We start from the raw sequence: 17,275 nt of genomic DNA, 5'->3' as shown, positions 1-17,275 counted from the left end.
ACTGATAGCAACCATTGTTGGGAAACTGGCATTCCCGTCTGACCTTGAAGGAAGCACTTGTGTTTTTCATAGCAAGCAGTAGTGGACAACATGGTGGGGTAGCATGGTGGGGTTTGCCCCCTACCCCCCTGCCCTTCCACTTCCCACTGAGCAGCATCAACTCAGTTGTTGGGAAGTAAGGCAAGTGTTGCTGCCTGCCATGCCATCTGCTACTGGTAGCAACAGAGCTTGCAGTGGCAATGCAGGTGAAAAATGACCCATTGGTTTAGAGAGAGTTCATGGGCTGTAGACTGCTTACACCTGCTCTAGGTTATTCAGGTCAGGTCCTAACTCATAAAGAATACTTGCCTCACTACTACTTACTTGGTGCTGCTTTAAAGCCCTAAATGGCCTCAGCCCTGGATACCTGAAGGAGGATCTCTACCCCTACCACCCAGCCTGCACACTGAGATCCAGCTCTCAGGACCTTCTGGCAGTTCCCTCCCTGTAAAGTTGCTGGGAACCAGTCAGAGGGCTCTCTCAGTAGTGGTGCCCACCCTGTGGAACACCCTCCCATCGTATGTCGAAGAGATAAACTATTATATGACTTCCCATAGAAGGCATCCCTGTTTAGAGAGGTTTTTAATGTTTGATGTTTTATTGTGTTATATTTTTCTGGGAGCTGCCCAGAGTGCATGGGGCAACCCAGTCAGATTGGAGGATATCTGTATAAATAAAAATGTAAATGTCTGTTCGGTACTAATCTATGCTCTCCGAAAGTTCTTGACCGATTGGGGAAGTTCCTTACCCATTTAAAGCAACACAGCTGAGGATGCTCCCATTGGCTGCAGACTAATTGTGACATCACAAAAGCATGGCATTGCCCAGCCAGGGGGACAGGCCAGGCCCTTCCCAAGAAGCACATGGGGTGTGCGGGTGGGAGAGAGAGGGGTCGGGGTGACGGGTGCCATCATGCGGGAGGAAGATGACGTCACGCAGCGGAGGGACCAGAGAGAGGGGTGTCATGATGTCATGCGGCTGGGGTGAGGAATGGGGGTGCTGAGTGGAGGAGGGCCAGGGTTGGGGTGGCTTGGGGGGACTTAACAGAATACACGTGGGCATGTTTCTCTTTCTGAGCCATAGCAACGTGTGGCCAGGAACAGCTATAAATAATAAAATGATTACAGTATTGTTATTATTACTCAGTATCCTGAAATGTATAACCTTTTAATAAGTGTAGAATAGGCATCCCTCCTGCAAATCTATCTATCTATATCTACCGTATATCCATATATTGTGTGTGGCTGTGTCAGTGGTAGGGGAAGGAAGCACAGGCACTCCACATTCACCTAATTTCAGTTGTACAGTTGTTGTTCTGTTTGAACATGGGCTCTAGATGTTGAACTCATATTGAAAACATGGTTTTAACATACAGGATCAGGAAGATTCCTAGTGGTTTAAATCCATGTGATATCGTGGTGGTGGTGGTGGTGTGTGTGAAGCTCTTTGTGTTACCACTGAATGTGGCGAGAGTGGTAGACAAGCACACAAACAGCATAGGAACAAGCAGGGACAGCAATGGGGGCAGATGGAGCACTGACCAAGGACCCATGAGCTTGAACTACTCATTGGTTGACCCTCTACCCACCAGGAGCCTGGCACACGTGACCTTTTCGGTTTTGATTCAGCTCCTCTGTGCAGCAGCTGCCTTCTGTAAGATACCCAGCATGCAGTGCTCACATGGAGAATTGCACGTTGGGTAATTTTATGGAGGGCAGCTGCTGCGCAGAGGAGCTGAGCCTTGCAGTCCGAAAGAGTAGGCAGCACATGCTGGTCAGCCTGCTCTCCATCTTTCCATTCTCCCGGCAGATCTGGTGCTTCAGTTCCGTAAACAAAAAAGCAGCAGACAGCAGGAGTCTGAAGGTGAAGCAGCAACAGCAGTTCCCATTTCCTTCTGCATTAGCCTTGCTGGTATCAAGAAAATATTTTTGAATAGTGATTTTTTTATATATAAAAAAAAGGCTTTTGATGTTTAAGCTGGCTGACGCTCTAGTGAGCGACCAATATATTGCAGGCTTTAAATCAGCCCCACAGTTGATTATTTATTTTGTACCTTAATCCTTTCCCTAAGAATTCTGTGTAAATGCCTTAAACTCAGAAGCATGCATGCTTATCATTATCTGATAAGGAAAGCCTATAACAAGTCATTGTTGCATAATTTCATTAACTTTAGCAGCTTGGTTTTATGGATGTAAATACTTGCAGTTGAGAGCTGTCTCTACACAGCTGAGTCAAGTTTGAACACTTGGAAATTCCATTTCACTTGACCCAAATGATATTGAAACAAATGATAGATTCACAAAACAGTTAGGCTTCCCTGCTTGGATTTTATAGCTCTGCCTTAACCATGTCTATTCAAAAGTAAGTCCTACTGAACTGGTGTGGATTACTCCCAAGTAAGTAGGGTTAGTTAGGATTGTGGATTTAGCCTGTTGAGAGGGAAACCTAAATTTTAGAATATTCCCATTGGAATTAAGAGACTATTTCATTTGAATTTCTTTTCTTTTATTAACTCCCAGTAGTGTAACATAGGATCAACAAAACGAGTTTCCCTCTGGACCAAAACTTACAGTGTTGAAATGAAGAAAGCTTTGGCTAACTGAGTGGAGTTTTGTGTTCAAGGACTATGAACTCCATTCAGTCTCAGTAATTAAAAACTTTCAATCCAAGAACTTAATTCCAAGTAAAAACAATAAGGAGTGCTATAGCACATTAAAGACTTAACAGATTTGTTATGGCAGAAGGTTTCATGGACTGAAGTCCACTTGAAATAAATTAAAAAATTAAAAAATTGTCCAGTAGCACCTTAGAGACCAAATAAGGTTTTTCTGCGTGTAAGCTTTTGTGTGCATGCACACTTCTTCAGATACACTGAAACAGAAGTTGCCAGACCTGTATATATAGTGGGAGGATGGGGTGGGTTTTTTCTCAGAAGGGTAGATTTTTTTTATTTATTTCGACTGTGTCAGACCAGCACAGCTACCTACCTGAATCTGAAGTCCACTTGCTTTGTCAGATGCATTAACTCTTAGTTTTGCAGGCATATAAAGGAGAAAACTAAAAGGTGGGAGTTGAATGGCAATGAGATTCAAAAGAATACAGTTGGTGATGGTGAGCTTAAGTGTGTGTTCAGTATGCACCTCTTTTACAGTAGCTAGTTGTGGACAGTTTGTAAGTCCGAGAGGGAGGATGTGATTTGAGAATGAAGGGGAGTGGCCAAAGGGCTATCCGCATATGTTTTGCATGGATTGATGGATTTAGTCATGCTATAGTGAGCAGATTCAGAGTGCCTGTCACTCACAAATGTCTCGATGTTTCCTGAACAGTCAAAAGCCAGTCAGAAAAATACAGCTCAGAACTTTATCAGATTGGGCTCATGGCTAGCCAAACTTCAGAAGAGCTGCATCTAGCTTTGGTTTCCTCCAGTTATAAACACTGCTCCCATGGTGATCAAAGCCCCTAATGTGACCCATACTCCTTGGCACCTGGTGCCTGGCACTTCGAAAGGTAAAGAATGGAATTTCAAAATTTCAACCTCTAGAAATGAATGAACCAGGCCCTTCCAAGCAAATGCAAGGTGGCAAGATCTCAAAGAATGGCTCACTCAAACCTTAAAATTAACAACTTTAGAAAATAATTGGCAGCCCAACTTAGTTAAGTATTTACAGAAAAATAAAATTAAATTGCTACACTTGATTAGAAAATGTGATTTGTGGGATGTCTGGTTTGAGAGTCATCCTGCAGATCATTGCTCCACATTCCATTTGCCAACTGTGATTCTCTTGGAGGGTCTGTTGCCAGCTGTACGTAGGGTAAGCATAGGGGAGACAAGCATTTCTGATCACATTCCAGTTTCAGTAGAAATGACTGCCTTGAAAAAATGGTCAAGCTTTGACTACTCTGCAGACAAAATACAAGATAGCTTACTTCCTTACTTTTCTCAAAACAATACAACAAATATTTCTCTTACCACACAGTGGGAGACAGTGAAGGCTACAATACGTAAGGTGTGCTTCAGAGGAATCCGCCATTAAATATAGGAATAGGCAACAAAAAACGGATCTAGTACAGTAAAGAGCTGAATTATTGACAAAATATGGTGAATCTGGCTCAAAAATATATTTAGGAAATTAGAGATGAAAAGTAAAGAATTGAAGTTTCTGAATGTCCACAGCCATGATTGATCTACTCTATACAAAACAGGTGGGACCCAGGTGGCGCTGTGGTTAAACCACTGAGCCTAGGGCTTGCTGATCAGAAGGTCGGCGGTTCGAATCCCTATGACGGGGGTGAGCTCCCGTTGCTTGGTCCCAGCTCCTGCCAACCTAGCAGTTCGAAAGCATGTCAAAATGCAAGTAGATAAATAGGAACCGCTACAGCGGGAAGGTAAACGGTGTTTCCATGTGCTGCTCTGGTTTGCCAGAAGCGGCTTTGTCATGCTGGCCACATGACCTGGAAGCTATACGCCGGCTCCCTCGGCCAATAATGCGAGATGAGCGCGCAACCCCAGAGTCGGTCACGACTGGACCTAATGGTCAGGGGTCCCTTTACCTTTACCTATACAAAACAGATTTTATGAATATGGGAGTAGGGAATCTTGGTTGTTAGCAAATGCAATAAAGCAAAGCAAAAAAAAAAAAAAAAAAAAGAGGGGGGGAGGAAGAAGCATGCTGTAAGTAAAATTCAGTTAAGCAATGGTACAGTACATGAACTTGGAATCCAGTGGAGATCTTTGAGGCCTTTGCAACTTTCTATGAGCAATGGTATGCATCAGGACATACTGAGACCAAAGTAATTTAAGCTTTACTTATCTAAAATACAAATTAAGTAATTAACAGGAGAGGAGAGATGTGGGCTTAATTAAAATATCACTAATTCAAAGAGATCTAAGAAGTGATTAGTTCTCTTAAAACTAGTAAATCACTGTGCCATGACCATTTTATTAATGAATTCTATAAACATTATATGGAAATTTTGTTGTTTAATGGAATTCTGGCTTGCAAATCTCCCTGACACGTGGAAATCACTCACAATTATTGTAACCCCCAAGCTCTTAACAATGGTTTGATAGCTCAAAAGCAAAAAATGTTATTTATTTATTTTTTTAAAAAAACTTCTGCTGTTTCATAATAGTAGCAAGTAAAGTATTAGTGGTAACATACCATTAAGGACAAAAAACAGGCATGTAATACATTGAATAGGAATGTTGGGTTGGGGAGGGATGTCATCTGGGAAGCTGCAGTTTGCTCCACCAGTTCATATCTGCTCTGTGTTCCAAATCAGTCAGTTTGTTTAAGTTTGGATGTACTGTATTTGGACACCTGTTTAGGACAAACAGTAATTTCCATGAGGTCAGAGAATAATTTTTGATCTCTTGGAGAAATTTTAAAACATAAAGCTTCTGTTTCTTATAATTAACCATAAGGCTCGAGACCTTCCTAAAACAATTAAAGTAGTGAAGAGTGTATGTGAGTGTGTTCATAGTCTTCACTTGCAGTAAACAGATGTGCATCATTTCAGGGTTGAAGAAGGATATATATATTTTTGAATAAAGGCATGGAGCTGTTAAGAAACATCTGTTTTTAAATTCTAAATGCTCAGTTTGCATAGTTCTAGTGACTATTAAAATCGGCATAATTGTTTCGACTCGACTGATGTGAAAGTTCATTCTTGAAGAAATGGACTTGAGTTTCTGTGCAACATGTCTAATGTATTCAACAACTGAATATAAATAGTGATGAAACCAAACATGTAGCACCTGAGAAATAGAGTTTGATAAAGCCTAGACACTTTTAAAATGAAGACTACTCTTTAAAATTATAATATATTGAAAGTTGCATAATTCAACAAGTGGATCGATGTTATTGTGTAGTTAACTTGGCTGTAATATAAAATACAAAGAGCACAAACACATTTCATAATTATAAGCTGTGCTGGGAAAGCCAACTTTGATTAGTCAGTTTGTCTTTCCAGAAATCTATTTCATCAATAAATATGTTACTTTATATACGTAGTTTGACTCAACTGTAAGCAATTGAAAATGCAAAGCAGCCATAGTTCAGCGAATAATTTGCATGGCTTGCATGCAGAAGTTTCCAGATTTAGTCCTTCGTATTCTGGTTAACTCCTTCCTGTAATGCTGGGGAGCCGCAGTATAGATAAGATTGATTATGATGGACCGATGGTCAAATTGGGAAAGCACTAACTAGGCTTTGGGAAGAAGGAGGCAGGAGTACTTTAGGACCCTGTCAAAGCCCTCATGCCTCCTTCCCAGTGCCCAGTGCCTCGCTTACCCAACTTTGGGAAGGTAGTGCAAGGGCTGGGGAGGGGCTTCAAATGTTGCTGAGGGCCTCTTAAAAAGGCATTGAGGGCCGCCTATTGGTCCACCCTGTTCTAGCTGGCTGATGGCTGGAAGGTACTCCAGTGCAATGAAAGTGGGCTTTTCTGAATCCAGAGAAAATTCTTACGCTGTCAACCACAGGCAATGCTTTGTATAGTGGCTATTCTCATCCTGTATTACGTGTCATCAATATGTGACGTTTTGCATTTACTAAGTGTTGTTAGGACCCAAACCATTGTTGCAGACTGTGAAGAATAAGAATTTAGTGTTGAGATATAGGTACAGATTTAGTAGTACTTAAACCAGCAAACCATTTACTGTAGGATATAGCTGGCTTAGTTATATAGATTCAGTTGAAGGTCAAGGATGCATCTCTGAAGCAAACTGGATTTCAGTTTCTGTAGGTTAATGCAAGAATTTGAAGTTTTGTGTCTTAAAATACAGCAGGATCCTTTTCTGCCATATATGGTGCCAATGCAATAAAGAAATAAATGCATGCGAGTTTATCCAGTTTTATCCACAAAACTGGATTCTGAGAGCTCTATTGTGCCCATCCAGCAGGCTTCATTACTGTAGTCAGAATTTGAACTACGGTACACCCACCCCCATTTCTGCCTTCCTTTCTGTACACCAGCTGACCATTTTGAGTATTCTGCTCCTCTTTCCCATCCCTTTAATTGCCTTTCACCCTGCAAAGACAGTTTTACACACCTGTAGAAAATAGTTGTAAATGGCCAGATGCATCAAACATTTTTTACACTGAACAAAATATAGGTATGAAGTGGGCTTTAGAAACCTTCAAGTTTTGAAGACCCAGTTTGAACCCCTGACTTTTTCCTCTCACACAGACTTTTCAGTGCAGTTTACCTTTTGCTTAAATTCCAGAAAACGTTTAATTTCCTTAACACGGATCTTGGTTGTGCATGTTCAGTTGTGAGGCCTTTTTACTGTGCTTTGGTCTCACTGTACTTGATTTCATCTCCCCTGAAAAGTTACCGGTAGTTGGCCTGCAGTTCCCACTCTCTGGTATTTCTGTCTCTTTTTTTGCCCTTGGGGCAGGGGGAATTACTGTTGCAACTGACCCTTTTAAACATAGAATTCAAGTTTAGTTGCTTGAATTTGGAGTGTTGGTATTAATGGATTGTTCATTGAGAGTCATGTGTGTTCTGTGCCAGAAAGTTCCAGTCTTTCAGCCCAGTTTCCGTTCATGGGATAGATTATATCAGTGATTTTTTTTCCTGGGGGTACTCAGGGGTACGCATACCCCTAAACAGTTTGTGAATCTAAGTTTGGCCACATTGAGGGGCAGTATTTCAATATGAGTAGGAAGATGAGAGTACCCCTCAACATTTTTTTTCCAGAATTATATAAATTATAGGATTATATAAATTTGTGTGCTAGCAAATGTTTTCTCACATGTTCTGTTTTGTAGAAACCTCTGTTTATTTGCTGACATGGAAGTAACAACAAAAAACGGAGAGTAGGATGGGTCCTTGAAAGGAAGGAAGGGTTATCAACCATGGCCCATAGGTTATGGCTTCAAAGCCCTATCCCGTGACCTTGGCAAGCCTTCGGTTTCTTAGATTTGTAGCAAACATTGCTGAAATCTATTGAAGTTTCTCCTCCACCCCACTGCACTGCATACATTTGATAAAAATAACTTTTGATTCTTCGATGGCTGCATGTGGCCCTGTTTGTTTTTCCTTTACATTTTGCCATACTCAGAAAAGTACTTCTATTTAAAACAATTGAAAAGCAGAACTTGACAAAAAAGTATTCCCCTCCCCCATCTAAACTACTGTTTTAGTCAAATGAAAATGTATACCCATGTAATTGATGTACAACACTCCTTTGATTTATTGATCAAGATCCCTTTAAGTGCATTGCTACTTATCAAACCTTTATTAGGCATTTTACAAATAAAACCATAAAAGAGAATTTTTTTAATGCAAAATGCATAATTGCATTGCAGCCCCAATTACTAGGATTGCATGCTTTAATTGGTTTAATCATTGAATCTTTAGCTGATAAATCAGTCAGTGGTGGCCAGCTTTAATTTGTGGAGCTGAGATTAAGGGTGCACTTTTTTTGTTCGTAGGGGCTATTTTAGTTCTGTTGTAAATAGAGGAATTAATCAAAACTTGGTGGTGTATCTAACTAAGTGCTTAGGCTGGCACAATGATTTCTGCTTCTCAGATGGAAGTTCCCCTCTTGTCTCCACTGCATAACTACTATGGAGGGTTGGGGGAACCACAAAATCCCTAGGGGGCACACGGGGAAATAGGGGGGCGGGTTCTGTGGCTCAGCTGAAGGTCCCTGTGCTGACAGAAGCACTTCCTTGGATGCCGCCCTTGAAATGTGAACATAACATACACTGAATAATAATATCCTGTTAGTTATGATGCTACATTTCCTTGGAATGACTCTCACCCTTCTTTGTAATGCAGTTGGATTAGTGTGGCCATTACAAAACTCAAGCTTAAATATTTATCTCAACAGCAGCCACTGCTTGCTTGTTTAAATCAAGCGTTACTTTATTTTGTACGTGTGAACTGGGCATGGTGGTGTAATTGCTACATATTTGAAAAGAAAGCAAAACCGCTTCTCACATATTCTTGCATTTTAATTGCAGCATCCTTTAAACACAAGCAACAGTTTTATGTATCCATCCAATTTTTAAACAACATATCATTTTGAAACATTATCAATTTACATACAATTTACATACATGTGATTCTGAAGTTCCTAATTTCTTCAAATATAGGTTGGGAAGTTTGGGGATTTTTTGCCTTTAACATTACTGAATTAAGTAATATGGATTTTGCTGAACCTGCTGAATGTTCCCTGTAACATTTAAAAGTCTTATTTTAGAAGAATATCAGTTTACCACTGAAGAACTGACAGTTATTGTCTTCTGATTTTTCATAGTCACCAATATTGTAATAACCCATGTGCCCAAACTTTTACCTGCACTGCTTAATCCTTTCAGTTGTTATGCTATTGCTCACTGCTCCTTCCACTTATTGAGGAATGGTATGGGGTATAATTGTGCATTGTGTTTGTAGATGGAAGTGGAGACAGGAGTGAGAAGGATGCCAGCAAAATCACAACCTACCCACCTGGGACAGTCCGCTTTGACTGTGAACTCCGAGCAGTACAAGTTAGCTGTGGATTTCACCATTCAGGTAGAGAATGGAAACATTTATGTCATGTTGACTTCATTTTGCCAGAGTTAGTTGTAAGAGTTTCAATCAATCATATCTTCCTCAGAAAGCTTTGGGAGCTCGTGGTATACTTACGTACATTAAATAAACGAGATGCACATTTCAGTTTTTAAAATGATACTTGATGCCTGTAGAATAGGGGTGGGGGAACTCCATTCTCCTTATGGAGGCATTCCCTTTTGGCAAAGGATGGGCAACCTATGGCCCTCTAATTGTTGTACTTCCAACTCGCATTGGTCCCAGCAAGCATGGCCAATAAGTAAGGAAACAATGGGAGTTTTAGTTTCCCATCCTTATTCTTGATCAGCCCTCTGGACGCCACATGCCAGCAGATGGGGGGGGGGAGGGAGGGCAAAACAAGAGCAGACAAAGCCAAAGTGGGCCTTGCCTTCTCACATAACCACTCATACACACTGCATGCATGCCACACCCACTAATCCATGTAGCGTGCGAACACTCGTATGCGTACACAAGACGCATGCAGTGCACACATACGTGCTTTCACTCCTCTCACCTTAGTAGTTAGATTAAAAAAAAACCCAATTTTGCTGTTTTTCAAACCTAACTGCTGACTGGGGAGGGCAGTTTTCTTGGAGATTGTAGGTGCCGTTTCCCCCTCCCCCATGCAATAGTCTTCATTGCCACCAATAGTTGTTGTCAAGCCTAAATGCCTGGAGGGGATCTGTTTTTGGTGAGGGTGTTGGAGTTCATGAGGAGGGCACCCTGTCTGCAGTAACCCTGGCCATGCCCCCCGCCCCCCTATTAGACTTGGGGGGAGGGGAACTCTAATAAAGCTTTTGCTAAGCCTAAAACCTGCCAGGGGGTGTGCATGGAGGGGATGGAGTTGACCAGATGGAGAGACCTAGGGATTGTATCTGGCCAGTGGGTCTCTGGATCCTCACCCCTGTTTTAGAAGCAACACATGGTTTGTTCATGCTAACATCTATCCAGCTGTTCTTCAAGGAATTTTTTGATTTGCCAAATTATATGTCATCCGAATGATTTTTGCATCAAATGCTGAAAAAACAAGAAAGCATCCCATTCTTTTTTTTACTGGGTACAATGGAAAGATTTCATGCTGGGAAGACTTGTAAAAAGCGCAAACTTTTAAAACCCCGCATTTTAACCCTTAGTTGTTCTGATGGAGAATGGAGATGTTTACACATTTGGATATGGGCAGCATGGGCAGCTTGGACATGGAGACGTTAATTCCAGGTATGTGACTATAAATGTGTTTTAAGTATGAAATCATTGCATCTTTATTCTGTTTGTAGAGTACTTTCTGTTTTGCATTTTGAAGGTAATAGGAATTTTCCCCATGACAGCAAAGCGATATAATGTTATCACATCTAGCCTTTAATATTTGATGCTTTCGTGTGAGTGATATACACATTCTGATTTGTGTATGGGTGATATGCATATATAACTCACTGATACCCACATGTAAACTATGTTCAGTTCAGTGCAATTTATTGTGTTTAGCAAACAGTCACGACATGCATAAAAATAGTAATAACAAGATTACTGCTAATAATGGTGGTTTACATTTCTGCTCCTCGACCTTTACAGGATAAATCATTTCCCATTCTCCTTTTAAATTTTATTACATGAATTTGTAAAGCCTTGGCAAGAAATTTGGATGTTCTAAAGAACATATACCTCTCTACACCAGACAACAAAAAACAGGTCTTTGCAAGAGACGTGTATATGCATATATATCTCACCTGTATCCACATGTAAACTGTATTTAGGGTTCAATATGGCAAATATTGTTAACGGAAAGTAAATAAATCATAGTATGGATCAGATATATGAGACAAAAGTGTGACGGTGGCCACATTTTCATGTCATGGTAAGCCATAAACCATGGCTTACTGTGTGTAAATAAATTGTGTTTGCTTTTCTTAGTTAATCAAGCCCTGATTCCTGGTTTTGTGTTACATTCAAAAAAAGAGATCACAGCTAGTTTCCCTCACAAGAAGCCACAATCTGTAGCCAAGGTTTGTTCTTAGTTTACTGAGTGTGGTCCCGTGAACCAGGAGTAGTGAAACAGGCACAGTTTGCTTGCACACAGTAAGTGTGGTTTATGTCAGTGATGGGGAACCTGTAGCCCTCCAGATGTTACTAGACTCCCGATCCCATCATCATCGGCTATGGAACATGGGATTTCGAGTCTAAAAACACCTCTATTCTAAGACATACAAACAGAGTTAGTATACCTCATAACTGCTTTTTAGTGTTTCAGACAAGAAACAAAACAGTAGAAAAGTATAACCAGTTAAACAATCCAAATGGCAGTGAAAAAGAGTTAAATAGTGGATAGGTTGGAAGAGGGGGTAGTAGCATTGCATGGATAGTTAAATAACCATTCATACTACCAAATTGTGCAATTCTGACCTATGTTTATGAGCACTATTCACTGTTCTAATGTTTCTAATGGTTTCTTTATTCCTCACAATTTAACTGTCCAATGTTCTTTAGCATTTATACATTTTCTATTTAATTGTACCACTTCAGCTTCATTCACTGATACCATGCAAAATACATAAGGACTGTATTTTTTTTATTGAAGATGAATGTATACATAATAAAAGATGCACTTACGGTGGCTTTGCTCCAACTTAGGGGATGCCCTACTCTGGTACAGGCACTTCCAGGACCTAGCACACAAGTTACTGCAGGCAGCAATCATACAGGTATTCTGTTAATGGATGGGCAAGTCTTCACATTTGGAAGCTTCTCGGTAAGATCTTTGTTAAAATTACATTTTCATATTGGAAACACCTTAAAGATTATTAACTGGTATAAGTTCATATGTATTTATTTTTGCCTGCTTTAAGTATTGATTTTTGTGTGTCTGGTGGTTTATTATATATCTTTATTTTTTTTCTTTGTTCCGCTATGTATCGGGGTGGGGAGACTAAATAATAATAATAATAATAATAATAATAATAATAATAATAATAATAATCCTTTGCTCGTCCAAATAAGCTTTTTTCATTTATTGATTGATGCCATTAAGTCTTTGAATTGAAGAGATTTCTCCAGTTTCAAGCCTCAGATTATGCTCTTTATGAGCCAAGTCCAAACCCTACTGAAGTTCAGACTCAGCTTACAATATGTTTGGTTCAGCATGATTCCAGTCAGCTCATACTACTTTCTTCCCTTTACCACCAAAATGTACCTGACTGATAGCAGAGACGAATTGTATTAGGAGGGCCGTGCACAGCCGTAGAGGTTGGAATGCGGGGTCCAGGCCTACCAGAAACCATAGGAGAACTCCATAGTTCCAAATGGAAGCACCAGCATAGTTTCTGCTGTGGCCAGGTTGGGATGAAAATGGGCAGGAGGCGCCATGAGTGGCTGTGTGCTTCTTGGTGGAGACAGTGATCTAAAACCATTGAACTTAAATGAGTTGCTTTGGGGCCAATCGGAATCACTCCCAAAATAACCTGTTCAAGGGGTGCTTTTTACAAACTGAGCTCACAGTCCAGCTGTAAAACCATGACATTATATGCTTATTGAGATACAGAATATTTGTTGTCTGATAAAAAAAGGGGGGGGGGGCTCTATGCCTTCTATGGGTCACACCAATCCTGGGGGTCAAAACAAGGCACCAGCTCACATCTTCTCAGATGTGTATCAGGCTTGAGTCCATAAATGTTGCTCTACTTTTTCTGCTGCCCCTTAAGCACATATTCTTCCCATCACCAAATCCTTTAGCAGACTTCTTTTTATCGTGGCTATTTCAGTGTTGTGATTTCTTCAGCATGTCCACCTTTCCTTTCCCTAATGGTCCATTCTTTTTGGGAGTAAGTCCCAAACTCCAGGGACAGTTATTCTCTCCCAAAACTCCAACAGGGAAACAAGGAACACCTTTTTGGAATCTCTGTGGAGTTGTCTTATTTAGGCCATCCACCTTGCCCAGTCTATTCCCAGTGTCTGCACTGGCCTTCTTCCCTTCCTCTCCCCTCTCTCGGAAGCTTTTCATTCCCTTCTTCTTTCCCCTCCCTTCCTTCTGCCAAAGGTGTAGCAATTGGACTCTTTCGGTGCCATTTACCCACAGATGGAGTTTTCAGGCAGTGTCCAGATATGGCCTCCTCAGGAGTCATTGCCTGCTGGTGTAGATCAGGGCCTGCTTAATGGGCCAGGTGCCAGTATAGGATTTGTGCACTGATGATGTTTCCAACACTGACGATGCTTGATAATGCTCATTCGTAAAATGTTTGCATTTCTAACCATTGTCATTTTCTAATTTACATCTTTAGAAAGGGCAGCTTGGGAGGCCCATTTTGGATATTCCTTACTGGAATGCAAAACCAGCACCCATGCCTAACATAGGATCAAAGTACGGACGCAAAGCCACTTGGATTGGAGCAAGCGGTGACCAGACTTTTCTTCGCATCGATGAAGCTCTCATTAACTCTCATGTGCTTGCTACATCAGAAATCTTTGCTAGCAGACACATAATAGGCAAGGTTCATTTGCTCTTTTGTTGTAACTGAAAGGAAGTAATGAAGTTGAGGTCAACCTGTTGTGTTTGTGTTTGCTGGTGTATTGGCTTCCTCAAAGCATAGTAAATATGTTTCCACCTCTCTATGTTATTGCCATTTGAGAGAATGAACATGAAATCTTGTTTTTTCCCCAGGCTTGGTTCCTGCGAGCATATCAGAGCCTCCTCCATTTAAGTGTCTCTTGATAAATAAAGTTGACGGAAGTTGCAAAACATTTAATGATTCTGAGCAGGAGGATCTTCAAGGATTTGGTGTATGTCTAGATCCTGTTTATGACGTTGTTTGGAGGTAAATGTTGGCTGAAGATAGCTGCTGGGAATATTAAGTTATCTGGGTATGAGAGAACTCATGAAGGATGGTCTAGTGAACATTGAACTTTATTCCACTTGTGGCTTCAGCTAGTTCCTTCTGTTTTTAGGTGGATAATCTTTGCTTCCTTCCACTTAATGTTTTGGAAATAAGTTCTAAGCCAGCAATGTTATAGAGGGAATATAGACGCTAGACCATTATATCAGTATATACTGTGATGTATGTGTCTAGAAATGGCATTGGGGTTGGGGGGCTGTTGCTTAAATGTAGCTGGCACATGGCAGTGAAAAAATGGGTGAGAACCATGGTTTGCACCAAGTAGACTTTAATAGTAATGGCATGAAAAGATGACTGTTGCATCCTTCTTGCTTTACACTTGAAACATCTTCTTTTGGTCAGGTTTCGATCCAATACAAGAGAACTGTGGAGTTACAATGCAGTTGTAGCTGATTCCAGACTTCCCTCTGCCCCTGACATGCAATCCCGCTGTAGTATTCTAAGCCCAGAACTGGCTCTTCCAACGGGGTCCAAAGCTCTTACAACAAGGTCACATGCGGCTTTGCACATTCTAGGTATGAATAGTTGACCTCGAATAGCTAGAATTAAGTTGAGATGTGATTTTTATTAACTTCTAGAAAAGTGTGCTTCACTTGTCCTGGTTCTTTAGTAGTTCACTTAAAGGCATTATTTACCTGAAGACTGAATGTCGAATGGTAGCACTTCAGTTAATCCATGTTCTCTTAGGTTTCAAACAATAAACCTATTTCCTGTCTAAGTGAATCTGCCTTCTGTGCAGATTCTTGCAAGCTGTTAACACCCACACCTGCCCCTATTCAGTTTGTAAATCTATTTTGAAAGCGTCTAATCGTCATTTAATCTAACAGAGATTAGCAAAACAAGAAATTTATAAATTGGTAATCCTAGTTTAGAACTTGGAAAGAATTACTTCTGCTTGGTAATAAGAGCACTTTTACTCTGAGATAATTTATTGAAAAGGTGGCAACAGGAAGGGTGCACTATAATTCATTGTATAGTACAAATTTAAGCTGTGCTATGCAACTTCCTTGCCTGCCTAAATCTGCTCCAGATGAACCCTCTGGAGCAAATTTAGGAGGTGTGAGAAGAGAAGGCAGGAGAGTTAAATTCTTTTAACCACTGTTACAGATAACTTCCCGTCTAATGTAAATAAACTTGAGCCTAATTTGGGTTACCACCAGTCATATTTGGGAGTTCTTTCCAATTTATCTGCAGATCTATTCCAGTCATTCTTTTCTAAACCTCATATGATTTTGTTTCCTAGAATAGCAGTACTGGTCAGAATTAATTGGAGGTCTGGTGTGGTCAATTAGTATAGCTTGATCTAATTTCTTGCACTAGTCCTTCTACCAGAATGTGCTCAGCTTATTTTTCTTTGTCGTTCTTAGGCTGCCTTGATACATTGGCTGCTATGCAGGACTTAAAAATGGGTGTGACAAATACAGAAGAAGAAACACAAGCTGTAATGAAAGTTTATTCCAAAGAAGACTATAGCATTGTCAACAGATTTGAAAGTATCTATCTATGTATCAAATATAGATTTTCCTTCCTGTATGTAGTCCATGAAGTTGATGGTGCACAATCTTACCTTTTCCTTCTCCTTTTAGGTCATGGAGGGGGTTGGGGTTACTCAGCCCACTCAGTAGAAGCCATTCGCTTTTGTGCCGATACTGACATCTTACTTGGTGGACTTGGCCTCTTTGGTGGCAGGGGAGAATATACTGCCAAAATAAAGGTAAGAAAAAGTTTGTTTTGGAGCATGTTTAAATTTGAGTTTAGAATATAGCATTACGCTGATCAGGAGATAGGAAGGGAGAAGGATGTTTAAAAAAGAGCTCCAGATTTTTGGGAACCACAGGGAAATAGCTTTCCTGGAGGAAAAACTAAATTTGAAAACAAGAGAAAACTTGCAGTAAATAAATACATGTGTTTTATGTTTTATACCACCCTTCAACACAACACATTTTTTCGGGGTGGGGTGGGGTAGAATGACATGCTAATAAGGCAGGAAAGTAAAACTCTTAAAGGCTTCTCTTTTCAGTTGTTTGAATTGGGTCCGGATGGAGGCGATCATGAGACAGATGGTGACCTTCTTGCTGAAACGGATGTCTTGGCGTATGATTGTGCTGCAAGGTAAAATGAAGGAAGAGCTGTCCTTAAGCAGGATGAACAGATAATGCACATAAAGTTTATTTTGTTGTGAAACTCTTAACAACTAGATTAGATTTCTATCTGTGTCTTTTTCTCAGGGAAAAGTATGCAATGATGTTTGATGAACCAGTTCTTTTGCAAGCTGGTTGGTGGTATGTAGCCTGGGCACGAGTATCTGGCCCTAGCAGTGATTGTGGGTCCCATGGACAAGCATCTATTACTACGGATGATGGGTAAATATTTTCTTTCTTGGATGTTTTGTGTTGAGGTTCAGAAGAAGCCATATAACTGGTGTTTGAATAACGTTTCTTCTTCAGTGTCGTCTTCCAGTTTAAGAGTTCAAAGAAATCGAATAACGGTACAGATGTTAATGCCGGTCAGATTCCCCAGTTGCTGTACAGGTAATGCTTTTTTAAAAAATTGGTCCCTTTTGAAATAGTGATAGCTGTCATTTGGAGGGGGGGCGCGCGGTTTAATACAGTGTTCATTGAAACATCTTGTTACTATAGTTGGTATTGCAGTTTTGTAACCTTTTCTGTACGATGAAGATGCAGTGGTCATTCAGCCTTTCTTTTATTTCGTTTGTATTCACCCTTCCTACAAAGAGTTCAGAGTGGTATGTATAGGGTTATCCCAATTTTTCCACTCTTACAACTTTTCAT

General features: G+C 40.5%; 1 protein-coding gene across 30 annotated transcripts in view; it reads left to right on the top strand.

The window, feature by feature from the left end:
* Nucleotides 1-17,275, top strand: part of MYCBP2 (MYC binding protein 2) — a 130,829-nt gene that overhangs the window by 41,055 nt on the left and 72,499 nt on the right. For all 30 annotated transcript variants that reach the window (XM_060273333.2, XM_060273339.2, XM_060273338.2 and 27 more), the window contains 11 exons: nt 9,445-9,564; nt 10,737-10,818; nt 12,229-12,346; nt 13,872-14,076; nt 14,252-14,405; nt 14,826-14,998; nt 15,851-15,976; nt 16,070-16,197; nt 16,504-16,595; nt 16,712-16,846; nt 16,931-17,014. In XM_060273333.2, the coding sequence (XP_060129316.2) occupies nt 9,445-9,564; nt 10,737-10,818; nt 12,229-12,346; nt 13,872-14,076; nt 14,252-14,405; nt 14,826-14,998; nt 15,851-15,976; nt 16,070-16,197; nt 16,504-16,595; nt 16,712-16,846; nt 16,931-17,014 (1,417 nt within the window). The remainder of the gene's footprint in view (nt 1-9,444; nt 9,565-10,736; nt 10,819-12,228; nt 12,347-13,871; nt 14,077-14,251; nt 14,406-14,825; nt 14,999-15,850; nt 15,977-16,069; nt 16,198-16,503; nt 16,596-16,711; nt 16,847-16,930; nt 17,015-17,275) is intronic.

This window comes from Zootoca vivipara, chromosome 4, assembly GCF_965207765.1.
Source record: "Zootoca vivipara chromosome 4, rZooViv2.hap1.1, whole genome shotgun sequence".
NCBI classification, from domain to species: domain Eukaryota; kingdom Metazoa; phylum Chordata; class Lepidosauria; order Squamata; family Lacertidae; genus Zootoca; species Zootoca vivipara.
The sequence above is the reverse complement of the archived record's forward strand: the minus strand, read 5'-3'. Positions and strand labels throughout refer to the sequence as shown.